The 16,724-nt window shown below is 41.4% G+C and overlaps 1 protein-coding gene across 1 annotated transcript in view; it reads right to left on the reverse strand.

Moving 5' to 3' along the window:
* Positions 1–1,004: 1,004 nt before the first annotated feature.
* Positions 1,005–16,724, reverse strand: part of LOC117527125 (zeta-sarcoglycan) — a 1,464,030-nt gene continuing 1,448,310 nt past the window's right edge. Inside the window, exon 8 of the mRNA XM_034189309.1 lies at positions 1,005–2,044. Within this exon, the coding sequence (XP_034045200.1) occupies positions 1,838–2,044 (207 nt within the window). The 3' untranslated portion in view covers positions 1,005–1,837. The remainder of the gene's footprint in view (positions 2,045–16,724) is intronic.

Raw genomic sequence — 16,724 nt, forward strand, 5'->3', positions numbered from 1 at the left:
AAGCTGAAGGTCTACACTACAAGCATATACGAGGTCTGTTAGAAAAGTATCATACCTTTTTATTTTTTTCAAAAACTATATGGATTTGATTCATATGTTTTTACGTCAGCCAAGCTTGAACCTTCGTGCGCATGCGTGAGTTTTTCCACGCCTGTCGGTTGCGTCATTCGCCTGTAGGCAGGCTTTGAGTGAATACTGGTCCACCCCTCTCGTCGCTGTTTCATTGCGAGGAAATGGCAGAATGATCTGGGCTTTTTTTCCATCAGAATTTTTTCAGAAACTGTTAGAGACAGGCAGCTGGAAACCATTCGAAAAATTTATCTGGCTTTTGGTGAAAATTTTACGGGGTTCACAGAGAATAAGGAGTGTTACTACAGCTTTAAGGACGACCCACAATAGCGCACGGTGCGCCGCGCTCCGAGCCGCCATCGAGAGGCAGAAACCACCACATCATTTCTAAACGTATCGCTGTGTGGAGCCGGGACCATCGTGTGCAATTTCTCTGGTTATCACAAGAGCTGGACATCAGCCATTTTCCGGCAGATTTCACTTTTAACAAGAGATTTTGTCATGGAAAGCCGCGTGGAGGCTTCGCGCATCACGACCGATTCGCTGATGAAGCGAGACAAAGGAACACCTCCGTTTCGGAGTGTTAGAGGACAAGTTGGGACAAGCCTATCTCGACTTTCAGTGCTTACCAGTCGAGTGAGTATAAGAGAAATTGTGGAAAGCTGGACATGTCCCAACTTGTCCTCTACAGGCGTGGAAAAACTCATGTATGCGCACGAAGGTTCAAGCTTGGCTGACGTAAAAACATGAATCAAATCCATATAGTTTTTGAAAAAAATAAAAAGGTACGATACTTTTCTAATAGACCTCGTATGTTGAATGCTTTATTCATTTCACTGCCCAATCACTTATGGCTTTGACTGTCAGACAACAGGTGGAGAAAGCTTCAACATACTGTAGGTGTTGGCATTATTTATCCTATGGAAGGTACTACAGTAGGATGCACAAGGGTCAAAATTGTGGGTGAGATACTACAAAGGGAGGAAGGGGAAGGCCTTTCTGGTATATAGATTGGTCCGTTAGCTTTTTCTCCCACTAGACTAAACCACATTCATTCATTTCTCGTGACACCTGCAGGAAAAACCTTAGTCCTCAGTGATGACACTGGCCACCTTCTGGGCAACCCGAGTGTCCTTCTCCATGCATGTTTGCCTTCTGATGTCCCACACCTTATGTGTATATCAAAACAAAGCATTAGCATGGGTTCGGGGGGCATTTTGGTCATATGGTGACACAACTCATTTTCATTTGCTGTTCTCAGGCAATCACCAAATTTAATCCTCGTAACATTCAGAAAATGTCATGGCAGCAATGATCTAAACATGGCACACCGACAGCCCACAGTGACCTCTGTGTCCTCAGACATCAGAGACTTGTTCTTCATCAAGTCAACAAGGAGCCCCTGTGTGTCCATGGGGTCCAATGGCTACCTCTCATTTTCATGGTAAGTTTTTGCTTTTACTTCATGTGAACTCGCTTATTTTTTAACCAGTCATTTGACCCGTGAGATGGCAGTTAGCTCCACACCAAGCTGTAGTCCCCATCATTTCTGTTCATAAATCGGCACTGCCTTTACATCATGCCACACCCCATGTTGATATGGTCTTGGGAGCATTTCATTTATAACATAACCACCTGCTGAGCTGTGTTGTTGTGTTGGCATTAGCTTCCCACCAAGCCATAATCTATATTGATTTAGTTCTCACGCTTGTGTTAACTTCCAACTCCAACAGTTCGTGGATCCAAAGGGTTTGTCAGCTGCCTATTTTCAGCTCCAGAGGCAAAAGTTACTGGTAGTCTGGCAAGTGGAGCCCTTCTCGGCTGGCGACAGGTAAAGCTTGCCATTTGCACATGAACACAGTTCATACACAGTCTGTTTGGTGTAGGTGGTGCCTGGCGGGGCCCCCTCCAGAGGGTCGACTGCACTGCCGAGAGGAATGTTGCCCAGCTTGATGGTGTTGGCATCAAGGAAGATCTGTGGATCACAGGACAGAGGTTTGTTGATTTAATTTGAGAGAAATGAAATACGACTGCATAAAAATTACACTGACTGTTGTTGGTCAATCTTGAAAATATAGATGTAGAAGTAAATTGTTTTACAACCCCAATTCCAATGAAGTTGGAACATTGTGTAAAATGTAAATAAAAATAGAATGCAATGATTTGCAAATACTCTTCAACCTATATTCAACTGAATATACCACAAAGACAAGACATTTAATGTTCAAACTGATAGTTTTTGTGCAAATATTTGCTCATTTAAAATGGATGCCTGCAACATGTTTCAAAAAGTTTGGACAGTGGCAACAAAAGACTGGTAAAGAATACAAAGAATACATGTTTGGAATATTCCACAGGTGATATTCCACTTGTAATAAGTGTAGCTTATTCGTAGCTTTGGAGGCCAGGCTGGGCGAATTGGAGACTCGGCTCCGCACCGTGGAAAATTCTACAGCTAGCCAGGCCCCTGTAGTCGGTGCGGACCAAGGTAGCTTAGCCGCCGTTAGTTTCCCTCTGGCAGATCCCGAGCAGCCGGGAAAGCAGGCCGACTGGGTGACTGTGAGGAGGAAGCGTAGCCCTAAACAGAAGCCCCATGTACACCGCCAACCCGTTCACATTTCTAACCGTTTTTCCCCACTCGGCGACACACCCGCCGATGATCAAACTCTGGTTATTGGCGACTCTGTTTTGAGAAATGTGAAGTTAGCGACACCAGCAACCATAGTCAATTGTCTTCCGGGGGCCAGAGCAGGCGACATTGAAGGAAATTTGAAACTGCTGGCTAAGGCTAAGCGTAAATTTGGTAAGACTGTAATTCATGTCAGCAGTAATGTCACCCGGTTACGCCAATCGGACGTCACTAAAATTAACATTGAATCGGTGTGTAACTTTGCAAAAACAATGTCGGACTCTGTAGTTTTCTCTGGGCCCCTCCCCAATTGGACCGGGAGTGACATGTTTAGCCGCATGTTCTCCTTGAATTGCTGGCTGTCTGAGTGGTGTCCAAAAAATGAGGTGGGCTTCATAGATAATTGGCAAAGCTTCTGGGGAAAACCTGGTCTTGTTAGGAGAGACGGCATCCATCCCACTTTGGATGGAGCAGCTCTCATTTCTAGAAATCTGGCCAATTTTCTTAAATCCTCCAAACTGTGACTATCCAGGGTTGGGACCAGGAAGCAGAGTTGTAGTCTTACACACCTCTCTGAAGCTTCTCTCCCCCTGCCATCCCCTCATTACCCCATCCCCTTAGAGACAGTGCCTGCTCCCAGACCACCAATAACCAGCAAAAATCTATTTAAGCATAAAAATTCAAAAAGAAAAAACAATATAGCACCTTCAACTGCACCACAGACTAAAACAGTTAAATGCGGTCTATTAAACATTAGGTCTCTCTCTTCTAAGTCCCTGTTAGTAAATGATATAATAATTGATCAACATATTGATTTATTCTGCCTTACAGAAACCTGGTTACAGCAGGATGAATATGTTAGTTTAAATGAGTCAACACCCCCGAGTCACACTAACTGCCAGAATGCTCGTAGCACAGGCCGAGGCGGAGGATTATCAGCAATCTTCCATTCCAGCTTATTAATTAATCAAAAACCCAGACAGAGCTTTAATTCATTTGAAAGCTTGACTCTTAGTCTTGTCCATCCAAATTGGAAGTCCCAAAAACCAGTTTTATTTGTTGTTATCTATCATCCTCCTGGTCGTTACTGTGAGTTTCTCTGTGAATTTTCAGACCTTTTGTCTGACTTAGTGCTTAGCTCAGATAAGATAATTATAGTGGGCGATTTTAACATCCACACAGATGCTGAGAATGACAACCTCAACACTGCATTTAATCTATTATTAGACTCATGAGGCCACCCACCACTTTAATCATATCTTAGATCTTGTTCTGACTTATGGTATGGAAATTGAAGACATAACAGTATTCCCTGAAAACTCCCTTCTGTCTGATCATTTCTTAATAACATTTACATTTACTCTGATGGACTACCCAGCAGTGGGGAATAAGTTTCATTACACTAGAAGTCTTTCAGAAAGCACTGTAACTAGGTTTAAGGATATGATTCCTTCTTTATGTTCTCTAATGCCATATACCAACACAGTGCAGAGTAGCTACCTAAACTCTGTAAGTGAGATAGAGTATCTCATCAATAGTTTTTCATCCTCATTGAAGACAACTTTTGATGCTGTAGCTCCTCTGAAAAAGAGAGCTTTAAATCAGAAGTGCCTGACTCCGTGGTATAACTCACAAACTCGTAGCTTAAAGCAGATAACCCGTAAGTTGGAGAGGAAATGGCGTCTCACTAATTTAGAAGATCTTCACTTAGCCTGGAAAAAGAGTCTGTTGCTCTATAAAAAAGCCCTCCGTAAAGCTAGGACATCTTACTACTCATCACTAATTGAAGAAAATAAGAACAACCCCAGGTTTCTTTTCAGCACTGTAGCCAGGCTGACAAAGAGTCAGAGCTCTATTGAGCCGAGTATTCCTTTAACTTTAACTAGTAATGACTTCATGACTTTCTTTGCTAATAAAATTTTAACTTTTAGAGAAAAAATTACTCATAACCATCCCAAAGACGTATCGTTATCTTTGGCTGCTTTCAGTGATGCCGGTATTTGGTTAGACTCTTTCTCTCCGATTGTTCTGTCTGAGTTATTTTCATTAGTTACTTCATCCAAACCATCAACATGTCTATTAGACTCCATTCCTACCAGGCTGCTCAAGGAAGCCCTACCATTATTTAATGCTTCAATCTTAAATATGATCAATCTATCTTTATTAGTTGGCTATGTACCACAGGCTTTTAAAGTGGCAGTAATTAAACCATTACTTAAAAAGCCATCACTTGACCCAGCTATCTTAGCTAATTATAGGCCAATCTCCAACCTTCCTTTTCTCTCAAAAATTCTTGAAAGGGTAGTTGTAAAACAGCTAACTGATCATCTGCAGAGGAATGGTCTATTTGAAGAGTTTCAGTCAGGTTTTAGAATTCATCATAGTACAGAAACAGCATTAGTGAAGGTTACAAATGATCTTCTTATGGCCTCAGACAGTAGACTCATCTCTGTGCTTGTTCTGTTAGACCTCAGTGCTGCTTTTGATACTGTTGACCATAAAATTTTATTACAGAGATTAGAGCATGCCATAGGTATTAAAGGCACTGCGCTGCGGTGGTTTGAATCATATTTATCTAATAGATTACAATTTGTTCATGTAAATGGGGAATCTTCTTCACAGACTAAGGTTAATTATGGAGTTCCACAAGGTTCTGTGCTAGGACCAATTTTATTCACTTTATACATGCTTCCCTAGAGTACTGACGGGGACTAGCAGGAGAGAGCATATCTCACCCGTGTTGGCCTCCCTTCATTGGCTTCCTGTTAATGCTAGAATAGAATTTAAAATTCTTCTTCTTACTTATAAGGTTTTGAATAATCAGGTCCCATCTTATCTTAGGGACCTCGTAGTACCATATTACCCCATTAGAGCGCTTCGCTCTCAGACTGCGGGCTTACTTGTAGTTCCTAGGGTTTGTAAGAGTAGAATGGGAGGCAGAGCCTTCAGCTTTCAGGCTCCTCTCCTGTGGGACCAGCTCCCAATTCAGATCAGGGAGACAGATACCCTCTCTACTTTTAAGATTAGGCTTAAAACTTTCCTTTTCGCTAAGGCTTATAGTTAGGGCTGGATCGGGTGACCCTGGACCATCCCTTGGTTATGTTGCTTTAGACGTAGACTGTGGGGGGGTTCCCATGATGCACTGTTTCTTTCTCTTTTTGCTCCGTATGCATCACTCTGCATTTAATCATTAGTGATCGATCTCTTTTTCCTGGTTCTTTCCCTCAGCCCCAACCAGTCTCAGCAGAAGACTGCCCCTCCCTGAGCCTGGTTCTGCTGGAGGTTTCTTCCTGTTAAAAGGGAGTTTTTCCTTCCCACTGTGGCCAAGTGCTTGCTCATAGGGGGCCGTTTTGACCGTTGGGGTTTTTCATAATTATTGTATGGCCTTGCCTTGCAATGTGGAGCGCCTTGGGGCAACTGTTTGTTGTGATTTGGCGCTATATAAGAAAAAAGTTGAAGTTGATTGATTCCCTTAGGCAGTATTATTAGACGGCATTGCTTAAATTTTCATTGTTACGCAGATGATACCCAGCTTTATCTATACATGAAGCCAGAGGACACACACCAATTAGCTAAACTGCAGGATTGTCTTACAGACATAAAGACATGGATGACCTCTAATTTCCTGCTTTTAAACTCAGATAAAACTGAAGTTATTGTACTTGGCCCCACAAATCTTAGAAACATTGTGTCTAACCAGATCCTTACTCTGGATGGCATTACCCTGACCTCTAGTAATACTGTGAGAAATCTTGGAGTCATTTTTGATCAGGATATGTCATTCAAAGCGCATATTAAACAAATATGTAGGACTGCTTTTTTGCGATTGTGCAATATCTCTAAAATTAGAAAGGTCTTGTCTCAGAGTGATGCTGAAAAACTAATTCATGCATTTCTTTCCTCTAGGCTGGACTATTGTAATTCATTATTAGCAGGTTGTCCTAAAAGGTCCCTGAAAAGCCTTCAGTTCATTCAAAATGCTGCAGCTAGAGTACTAACGGGCCTCTCTTCATTGGCTTCCTGTTAATTCTAGAATAGAATTTAAAATTCTTCTTCTTACTGATAAGTGTTATGTGTCGACGCGGGTTGAGGAGCGGACCTGCGTCAGACGGAACCCAGCGCTACAAATAACCAGAAAAGCAGTTCCAAAAACAATATATTTATTACACCCACTGTGCATAAAAGGTGTAAAAACAAAAACAGCGTCCCTCTGGTGGAGTGACTGTTGGCACGCTCTCCAGCGCCCGCAAGGATCAAAGCCCGGCGCTCCTGGACTCACTACCACCGCCAAACACCCCCCAGGTGGACACGACAAACTGACTCTCTGTGAAGCAAAGAAGAGGTGAGGCAAGTCAGCAGTTACAACATCCTTCAAAAGACACACGCCACCAGCAACACACCCAGTTCTGCATCTTTTTTAACTCTATGCAAATGAGCAGCTTCTCACAACAAGTGGAGGATCACTTATCCTGCACGCCCCAGCAGTGAGAAGCAAACTGCACAACTCTCATCACAACTCCAGTATACTGCGTAACAAAACACCAAGTTACCATCAACAATCAGTCGAACACTTAATCACCTTTAATGTGTGCCGACAGCAAGTGTCCCCACCCTTCCCTGCTTCACGGGCTCGATGTGTCAAACCCAGGCGCGGTCCTCAGCGTCTCACAAACGGACATCACAAGTTCGAGTTCCCGGCAGTTCTGCTTGAATCACACATGACTTAAATGCAGAACGCCATCCAATTATCTGCTTCAGCTGAAAGTCTTTAAGGTTGCATGTGAGCACCCGTCACAGGTGCTACACATGATGTTGATGAGGGTGAGGACTCTTCAGCCAGCACCTTCTCCACAGACAAATCAGTTTCCATGCCACCTGAAGAGCAAAGAAAAGAAAAGAACACCAAAATATCCAGCCACACCCCCCAACACACAACAGATAAGGTTTTGAATAATTAGGTCCCATCTTATCTTAGGGACCTCATAGTACCATATCACCCCAATAGAACGCTTCGCTCTCAGACTGCAGGCTTACTTGTAGTTCCTAGGGTTTGTAAGAGTAGAATGGGAGGCAGAGCCTTCAGCTTTCAGGCTCCTCTCCTGTGGAACCAGCTCCCAATTCGGATCAGGGAGACAGACACCCTCTCTAATTTTAAGATTAGGCTTAAAACTTTCCTTTTTGCTAAAGCTTATAGTTAGGGCTGGATCAGGTGACCCTGAACCATCCCTTAGTTATGCTGCTATAGACTTAGACAGCTGGGGGGTTCCCATGATGCACTGAGTGTTTCTTTCTCTTTTTGCTCTGTATGCACCACTCTGCATTTAATCATTAGTGATTGATCTCTGCTCCCCTCCACAGCATGTCTTTTTCTTGGTTCTCTCCCTCAGCCCCAACCAGTCCCAGCAGAAGACTGCCCCTCCCTGAGCCTGGTTCTGCTGGAGGTTTCTTCATGTTAAAAGGGAGTTTTTCCTTCCCACTGTCGCCAAGTGCTTGCTCACAGGGGGTCGTTTTGACCGTTGGGGTTTTTACGTAATTATTGTATGGCCTTGCCTTACAGTATAAAGCACCTTGGGGCAACTGTTTGTTGTGATTTGGCGCTATATAAATAAAATTGATGATGATGATGATGATGAATAGTTTAATTGGAAACAGGTGAGGGTATAAAAGGAGCATACCCAAAAGGCTCAGTCATTCACAAGCAAAGATGGGGCAAGGATCACCACTTTGTGAACAACTGCATGAAAAAAATAGTCCAACAGTTGAAGAACAATGTTTCTCAACGTTCATTTGCAAGGAATTTAGGGATTCTATCATCTACAGTCCATAATATAATCAGAAGATTCAGAGCATCTGGAGAACCTTCTACACCAACATTGAATGCCAAAACCAACATTGAATGCCCGTGACCTTCGATCCCTCAGGCGGCACGGCATTAAAAATTAAAAACAAACATCACTGTGTAAAGGATCTTACCATGAGGGCTCAGGAACACTTTAGAAAAACATTGTCAGTTAACACAGTTTGTCGCTACATCTACAAATGCAAGTTAAAACTTTATGATGCAAAGTGAAAGCCATACATCAACAACATCCAGAAATGCCGCCGCCTTCTCTGAGCCCGAGCTTATTTGAAATGGACAGACACAGAGTGGAAAAGTGTGCTGTGATCTGATGAGTCCACATTTCAAATTGTTTTTCGAAATCATGGACGTCGTGGAGGAAAAAGACCATCCAGATTGTTAGTGCAAAGTTCAAAAGCCAGCATCCGTGATGGTATGGGGTTGTGTTAGTGCCCATGGGATGAGCAACTTACACCTCTGTGATGCTGAAAGGTACATCCAGGTTTTGGAGCAACACATGCTTTTTCAGGGACGTCCCTGCTTATTTCAGCAAGACAATGCCAAGCTACATTCTGCATGTGTTACAACAGCGTGGCTTCGTAGTAAAAGAGTGTGGGTACTAGACTGGCCTGGCTGCCAGACCTGTCGCCCTTTGAAAATGTGTGGGACATTATGAAGCGCAAAGTACGACAACAGAAACCCCGGACTGTTGAACAACTGAAGTCGTACATCAAGCAAGAATGGGAAAGAATTGTACCTACAAAGCTACAACAATTAGTGTCCTCAGTTCCCAAACGCTTATTGAGTGTTGTTAGAAGGAAAGGTGATGTGACACAGTGGTAAACATACCACTGTCCCAACTTTTTTGAAACTGTTGCAGGCATCCATTTCAAAATGAGCACATATTTGCACAAAAACAATAAAGTTTATCAGTTTGAACATTAAATATCTTGTCTTTGTGGTGTATTCAATTGGATATAGTTTGAAGAGGATTTGCAAATCATTGTATTCTGTTTTATTTACATTTTACACAACGTCCCAACTCCACTGGAATTGGGATTGTATCTACTAAGACAAAACACTGGAAAATGAGGGTGTGAGCCCACTGCTGTAGCTTTTTTTGACAGAGTTTGCTCTGTGTGATAAACAAAGAACTGAAATAATTAAATGATGAATGCTCGCATTTCACAGTGTTTTGTCAGGGTTTATATGGATATCCTTAAAGCAACTGTGTAGGATTTCATGTCATCCATTATATATATATATATATATATATATATATCAATCAATCAATCAATCAATTTTTTTTATATAGCGCCAAATCACAACAAACAGTTGCCCCAAGGCGCTTTATATTGTAAGGCAAGGCCATACAATAATTATGTAAAACCCCAACGGTCAAAACGACCCCCTGTGAGCAAGCACTTGGCTACAGTGGGAAGGAAAAACTCCCTTTTAACAGGAAGAAACCTCCAGCAGAACCAGGCTCAGGGAGGGGCAGTCTTCTGCTGGGACTGGTTGGGGCTGAGGGAGAGAACCAGGAAAAAGACATGCTGTGGAGGGGAGCAGAGATCGATCACTAATGATTAAATGCAGAGTGGTGCATACAGAGCAAAAAGAGAAAGAAACAGTGCATCATGGGAAACCCCCAGCAGTCTACGTCTATAGCAGCATAACTAAGGGATGGTTCAGGGTCACCTGATCCAGCCCTAACTATAAGCTTTAGCAAAAAGGAAAGTTTTAAGCCTAATCTTAAAAGTAGAGAGGGTGTCTGTCTCCCTGATCTGAATTGGGAGCTGGTTCCACAGGAGAGGAGCCTGAAAGCTGAAGGCTCTGCCTCCCATTCTACTCTTAAAAACCCTAGGAACTACAAGTAAGCCTGCAGTCTGAGAGCGAAGCGCTCTATTGGGGTGATATGGTACTACGAGGTCCCTAAGATAAGATGGGACCTGATTATTCAAAACCTTATAAGTAAGAAGACGAATTTTAAATTCTATTCTGGAATTAACAGGAAGCCAATGAAGAGAGGCCAATATGGGTGAAATATGCTCTCTCCTTCTAGTCCCTGCCAGTACGCTAGCTGCAGCATTTTGAATTAACTGAAGGCTTTTTAGGGAACTTTTAGGACAACCTGATAATAATGAATTACAATAGTCCAGCCTAGAGGAAATAAATGCATGAATTAGTTTTTCAGCATCACTCTGAGACAAGACCTTTCTAATTTTAGAGATATTGCACAAATGCAAAAAAGCAGTCCTACATATTTGCTTAATATGCGCATTGAAGGACATATCCTGATCAAAAATGACTCCAAGATTTCTCACAGTATTACTAGAGGTCAGGGTAATGCCATCCAGAGTAAGGATCTGGTTAGACACCATGTTTCTAAGATTTGTGGGGCCAAGTACAATAACTTCAGTTTTATCTGAGTTTAAAAGCAGGAAATTAGAGGTCATCCATGTCTTTATGTCTGTAAGACAATCCTGCAGTTTAGCTAATTGGTGTGTGTCCTCTGGCTTCATGGATAGATAAAGCTGGGTATCATCTGCGTAACAATGAAAATTTAAGCAATGCCGTCTAATAATACTGCCTAAGGGAAGCATGTATAAAGTGAATAAAATTGGTCCTAGCACAGAACCTTGTGGAACTCCATAATTAACCTTAGTCTGTGAAGAAGATTCCCCATTTACATGAACAAACTGTAATCTATTAGATAAATATGATTCAAACCACCGCAGCGCAGTGCCTTTAATACCTATGGCATGCTCTAATCTCTGTAATAAAATTTTATGGTCAACAGTATCAAAAGCAGCACTGAGGTCTAACAGGACAAGCACAGAGATGAGTCCACTGTCTGAGGCCAAAAGAAGATCATTTGTAACCTTCACTAATGCTGTTTCTGTACTATGATGAATTCTAAAACCTGACTGAAACTCTTCAAAATATATATGCATAGAATAAATATATATATATATATATATATATATATATATATATATATATATATATATATATATATATATATATATATATATATATATGCATAGAATATATATATACATACACACCCACATAAACGAGTTGTTATTGCACATGATTTGTGGGCATATTAATATTGCACATGATTGTGAACATATTATTGCATGTGGTTATTTCACAGTGTTATTGTACAGCCTGACAGCAGCAGGGAGGAACGTCCTGCAGTATAGGATAACCTTTATAGGCCCTGAACCTGCCTGGGGCCACCAGACAATAACTGGTTATGAATTTTATGCAATGACAAACTGTGTGAGCGCTCCTTTAAATTCTGTGACCGTCAACACAGGAAAGTGCAGCGACACTGTTATCGGAATCCCCCTCAGTCTTGTACAAATGCAGGTATGCTAGCAACAAACAATAGTGTTAAGGGATTGAAGAAGAAACAATAAGCCAGATCAAAAAGTTACAAATCCAGCTAGCTAATTGAACCATGTCACATGGGACTTTTTAATTAATTGGGATTGCTTAATTAATTGCTTTTTGTAGCTGTCAAATTGCAAGAAAGTAATGCTTCCTGCATCTTGTAACCTGCAGCTGTGATAGTTGGGTGAAATATTCACTATGTAAAGCCAGTCTGTACAAAACTGGCTCTATAAGTGATGTTCATTGTCTAATTGCATGAAATGGTGCCAATAACTATGATATTCACACTTTATTTTATTTTATTTTTTGTGGGGAGGGCATTTTTAAATTAATCATGTGTAAGCAGGGCTTAATTTGAGGGGGAGCAAGCCAGAGCACGCTCCGGAACCTCGGACGTTGGCTCCACCAGCTATTTATCCCTTTATCTACGGCGATGGTGCCCACGCCATATTTTCCATATGCGTATTTTTTTTACCGTAACTCCGCCATAGTTTGTCCAATCCAAATGATTCAAAGGGCATTGTAAAGCTAACACCAAGGGCTTTCCAATGATATATGGTGTATTACGGTAAACATAGCCTGTGATGTCATAACGCAGAGGAAAATCACAGAGGTTTCACACTAGTGCGCCGCTGATTCTCATTACCGTAAGTTCTCATGTAAGCTCTCAATCTGAAAAATTTCAACACTGAGAGCAAGCCAAGAACCCGTGCTCTCCAACAGTATGCTATATGTTGCATATATTACGGTAAAGTGCGTTTGGTGACTTTTGAAACGAGGGAAAAGTATGAAAAGAGCGCAAAAGTGGCAGAAAAGTACAGAGACAGACAGCAAACACAAATGTAGTAATTTTTGAGGAAAAGCCAGGGTGTTAGTGTCATTTGTGAAGGTATGTGTGCGTGTTTGTGTGGGTGTGCAGTTTATTTTAAGTGTGACGCACAGCAATGTTCGCAAGCCCCCCCCCTCCCCCGCCCTTCTTTTTTTTTTTTCCTGCACCGGAGCCACCCATCCTCTGCGCTCCGGTGTCGTGGTCTGAGTTTGCGCCGGTCTCATTTTACCAAGCGCATGCGCAAATCGATTTTTTTTTGCGGTCAACTTCCGGGAGGTCTAGATTTACCATTTCTTGCGGCGATCTTCAACCGAGCAGATGTATTTTGAAATAACTGCATTTTCCACACACTTTTGATTCAGAAAACTTGAAGTGGAACATAAATTCAGACTTGCAGGCTGGAAATTTCAGACTAGCTAGGTAACTAGTAACCAGAATTATAATGGTTAAATCAATAAGCATCAATAGAAAGTGACAGGATTTACTTGTGGTTCCAATTAAAAAAAATATATAATATATTTGCTTGGCAAATTTGGACCAGGGTCAATAACACACAAGTCTCAATATACCAAGATGGTAAAATCAGACTGGTGGTAAGTTCAGACTGTGGCTGCTACAGTCTAATTTTACCTGGTAAATTCAGACAGGTGGTAATCTCAGTCCGTGACACCGGGACCTCCCACTTTACAAATTAACCACTGTGTGTAAGTGTTTTATTGTTCAGTGATTTTGCTTTGGAGAGGTGATGGTCAAGTGGATAAACTAATGGATGCTCAGTTCAAATCCTCATCAGACTAGAAAATCACTAAAGGCCCTTGGGAAAGGTCCTTAATCACCAAGTTGCTAGTGGTGTGCACATGAGCATCTTGCATAGCGTCACCCTGCTATCACTGTGTGTGCGTGTGTGTGTGTGTGTGTGCAGGCGAATGTGAGAGATCACTTTAAAACACACTGACTATGAAAGCACTATATAAAATCAGTGCATATACTATTTAACTTTGGATCATTTGCAATGATTATGATTATTTTATACTTAAAATTAAGGGGTGCCAATACTTCTGACCAGGAAACTCATTTATGAAACATTTGTACACACTGATTTGTGCTTACACCATATGTACCAACATTTCTATGTAAAGTATGGAATTTACCAACTTCTATTTAGACTTAGGAATGTGTGTAAATATACGGCTGACCGTGCATACACACAGCATCTAGCGGTAGAAAAGGAAACTACAACTAGAAAGCATTGCATCATTCAGAAATTATGTCACATTAGAAACAGTCTCACTGGTGTAAAGACCTGCAAAAGACACCTGTGTGAACTAAACAGCAGCTTTTGACCATCAAAAAGCCTATCAACATCCACCTGCAACTACAGCCTATAAAGAAAATAGCCATCTTGTAAAATCTGATATTAAAAATGTGCCCACATTATTATCACTTCTCAACTATTTTGAGGAGAGATACAGTATTATTTCAATAAAGACAGCAGCATGGTGAAGTCACAGGAGCTCAAAGGATTCTGGAACATTTGGAATGATAAATAATTGACAATTAATTCTGTTAACTGCAAAGTTTTATGCTGCTTTTTGTGGTGGCATTTTTCAAGCTTCTAAAAGCTTGTTAAAATTATGTCATAAGAGATTTTGAGGTCTAAATTAAGAAGCAATATGACAACATGATTAAATGTTGTCACAACTGGGTGGTTTAAAAACTGGTGGACATGTCATCACCACCTATTTGTGCATTTACTTTATTTTTTTATGTTTTTAGTTTCACTACTGTGACTGCACACAAACACCTCGATCTCACATTAAGAAAAGTTGATTTTCTTTGCTGTCTTGGCTGTTATGGTAACAAAACATCTGTTTGTTGCTTGTGTTCCTCATCAGAATATTTGGTTAATTGAGGGTGTTTCTGAATGCAAATGACCATGAATGTGCACGACAAAGTGCTTCAGGACAAGTGGGATTTATCAACATTTGATACTTACTGAAGTGTGTTTGACATGCATGCACCAGATTTTTTTATTTATTATTTATTTCTTGTAAGACCATGTCACACCATGACGGATAGAGCAAACTGATTAGTTATGTATTTAAATATTATGGCAAAATCATGTAATTTGTCGGTCTCCTGTGTATTTGGGGCTCTGATGGACAGATGATGTCACATTCCCCCTGGCAGCTGCATTCAATAGAATGGTTTACTGGTTTCAAGCCATATATGCAAGCTGGGAGAAGCTGGATTTGAGTGGGATTTGCTGAGGTCTGATCACAAATGTGGGTGAATCTGGCTAACAGCTGTGCCAGCGTTCAGTACATCAAACAACTCTATGTCCACATAAAAAAATCACACAACTGCGCTGTCTATTTCTTCAGCTAAATCTGACCTTGGCTAAATGAACAGCTGTGCTGCATGTTGCTATGTCTGCAACTGTCCTTTCTCTGCTCATTCAAAATTCACACTTCATGGTGGAGCTTTGGCCAATCAGAAGCATAGGAAGCATAGGACAGCTGTATAGTATAAACGCATGAGTATCGTAAAAGTAAATAACAAGTAGAGGACAAAACAACAAACAAACATGCAGCCAGCACAAGAACTCTCCACCTGATCTCCGCTCAAAGTTTTGAGCATGCAGAAAACTTTTTGAAAGACTCAGTGGACATCAGCTGACAAGGAACTCCTTTTGCAGTTGGGAAAAGGACATTTGTAGGACCCAACACAACACAAACACAAATTCAAAATTGGTAACAGCTCCTTACACATTTCCTTGATCTGTCATGGTGTGACATGGGGTGTACTTACATACATACTTACTAAATGCTGTTTGTACGGCAGCATTATTGTACGCACAGTTTGATAAATGAGGGCCCAGGGCAGTAATTTCCTTATGACAGTTTGCATAATATCACTTGATTTACGGCAGTCTGTTAGTCAAGAGGTGACACTCATGTACAGCACACGTATACAGCACTATGCATAAATGTGAGGCATAATAAATGCAAATTTAATGTGCCTCGGTGGAGTGGTACTCATCCATTGAAGAATTCCAGAGACAGAATTCAATATAAAGCCCTCTGAGACATATTGTGAATTTGCACTTCATTGCTTTGAACTGTATTTTATGTTCTCTTTCCATCTTGTCTTTTTTTTTCCTTGAACCGTCACAATTACCCCATCTTCATCCACGCTGACCTCTGCTCTCAGGCATCTCCTCAGAGCACTCCTCTCCTTCACATTCTTGCACACTGGGGTTCGAATAAGAACTCATTATACAGCCCTGGTTTCTACTGACTGGCTGATTTGCCAACTTATTTACTTATTCTTCAGTTTTCAGAGATGCTCTGTGCTCTTTTTCACTCTCTCATCACATACTTTATGCACATCCTAATGCTGGACAGCAATCTCAAAAGAAGTGATTGCAAAATAAAAGAGAGAGAGAGAGAGAGAGAGAGAGAGAGAGAGAGAGAGAGAGAGAGAGAGAGAGAGAGAGAGAGAGAGCTCGGGATGAGAGGTATTATGATGAAGTGATGAGAGGAGATCAGAATCAGATGTGGTTGGAAGAAGATGAGGAACATACAGAGAGGGAGAGGCGATGAATTAAAGTAAAAGGAGAAGAGAGGAATGAGGAATTTACAAACACAAGCAGCGCGGAACCAGTTAGTATAACTAATGATTTCACAATGGCTGACGGGGCACATCTCCATCTGTAAACCAACATGTGCACTTACAGTGCAAGGGCACACATCGTCATGATGGATTAAAGAAAAAATGCTGCTTGTGTTGCTTTGAAGGTATGAACAAGTAAAAACTGGACTGTACATGTGTGAGCCACTTGTGTGATGGATGGGAAGACAGGCAGTTAAACAGGAAGGTAAGCAGCAGAGGGTAACCTTAGTAACCTTAAACATGCTGTTACCTCCAATCAGGGTTTCCCATTTCTGGTTGTT

This window comes from Thalassophryne amazonica, chromosome 15, assembly GCF_902500255.1.
Source record: "Thalassophryne amazonica chromosome 15, fThaAma1.1, whole genome shotgun sequence".
NCBI classification, from domain to species: domain Eukaryota; kingdom Metazoa; phylum Chordata; class Actinopteri; order Batrachoidiformes; family Batrachoididae; genus Thalassophryne; species Thalassophryne amazonica.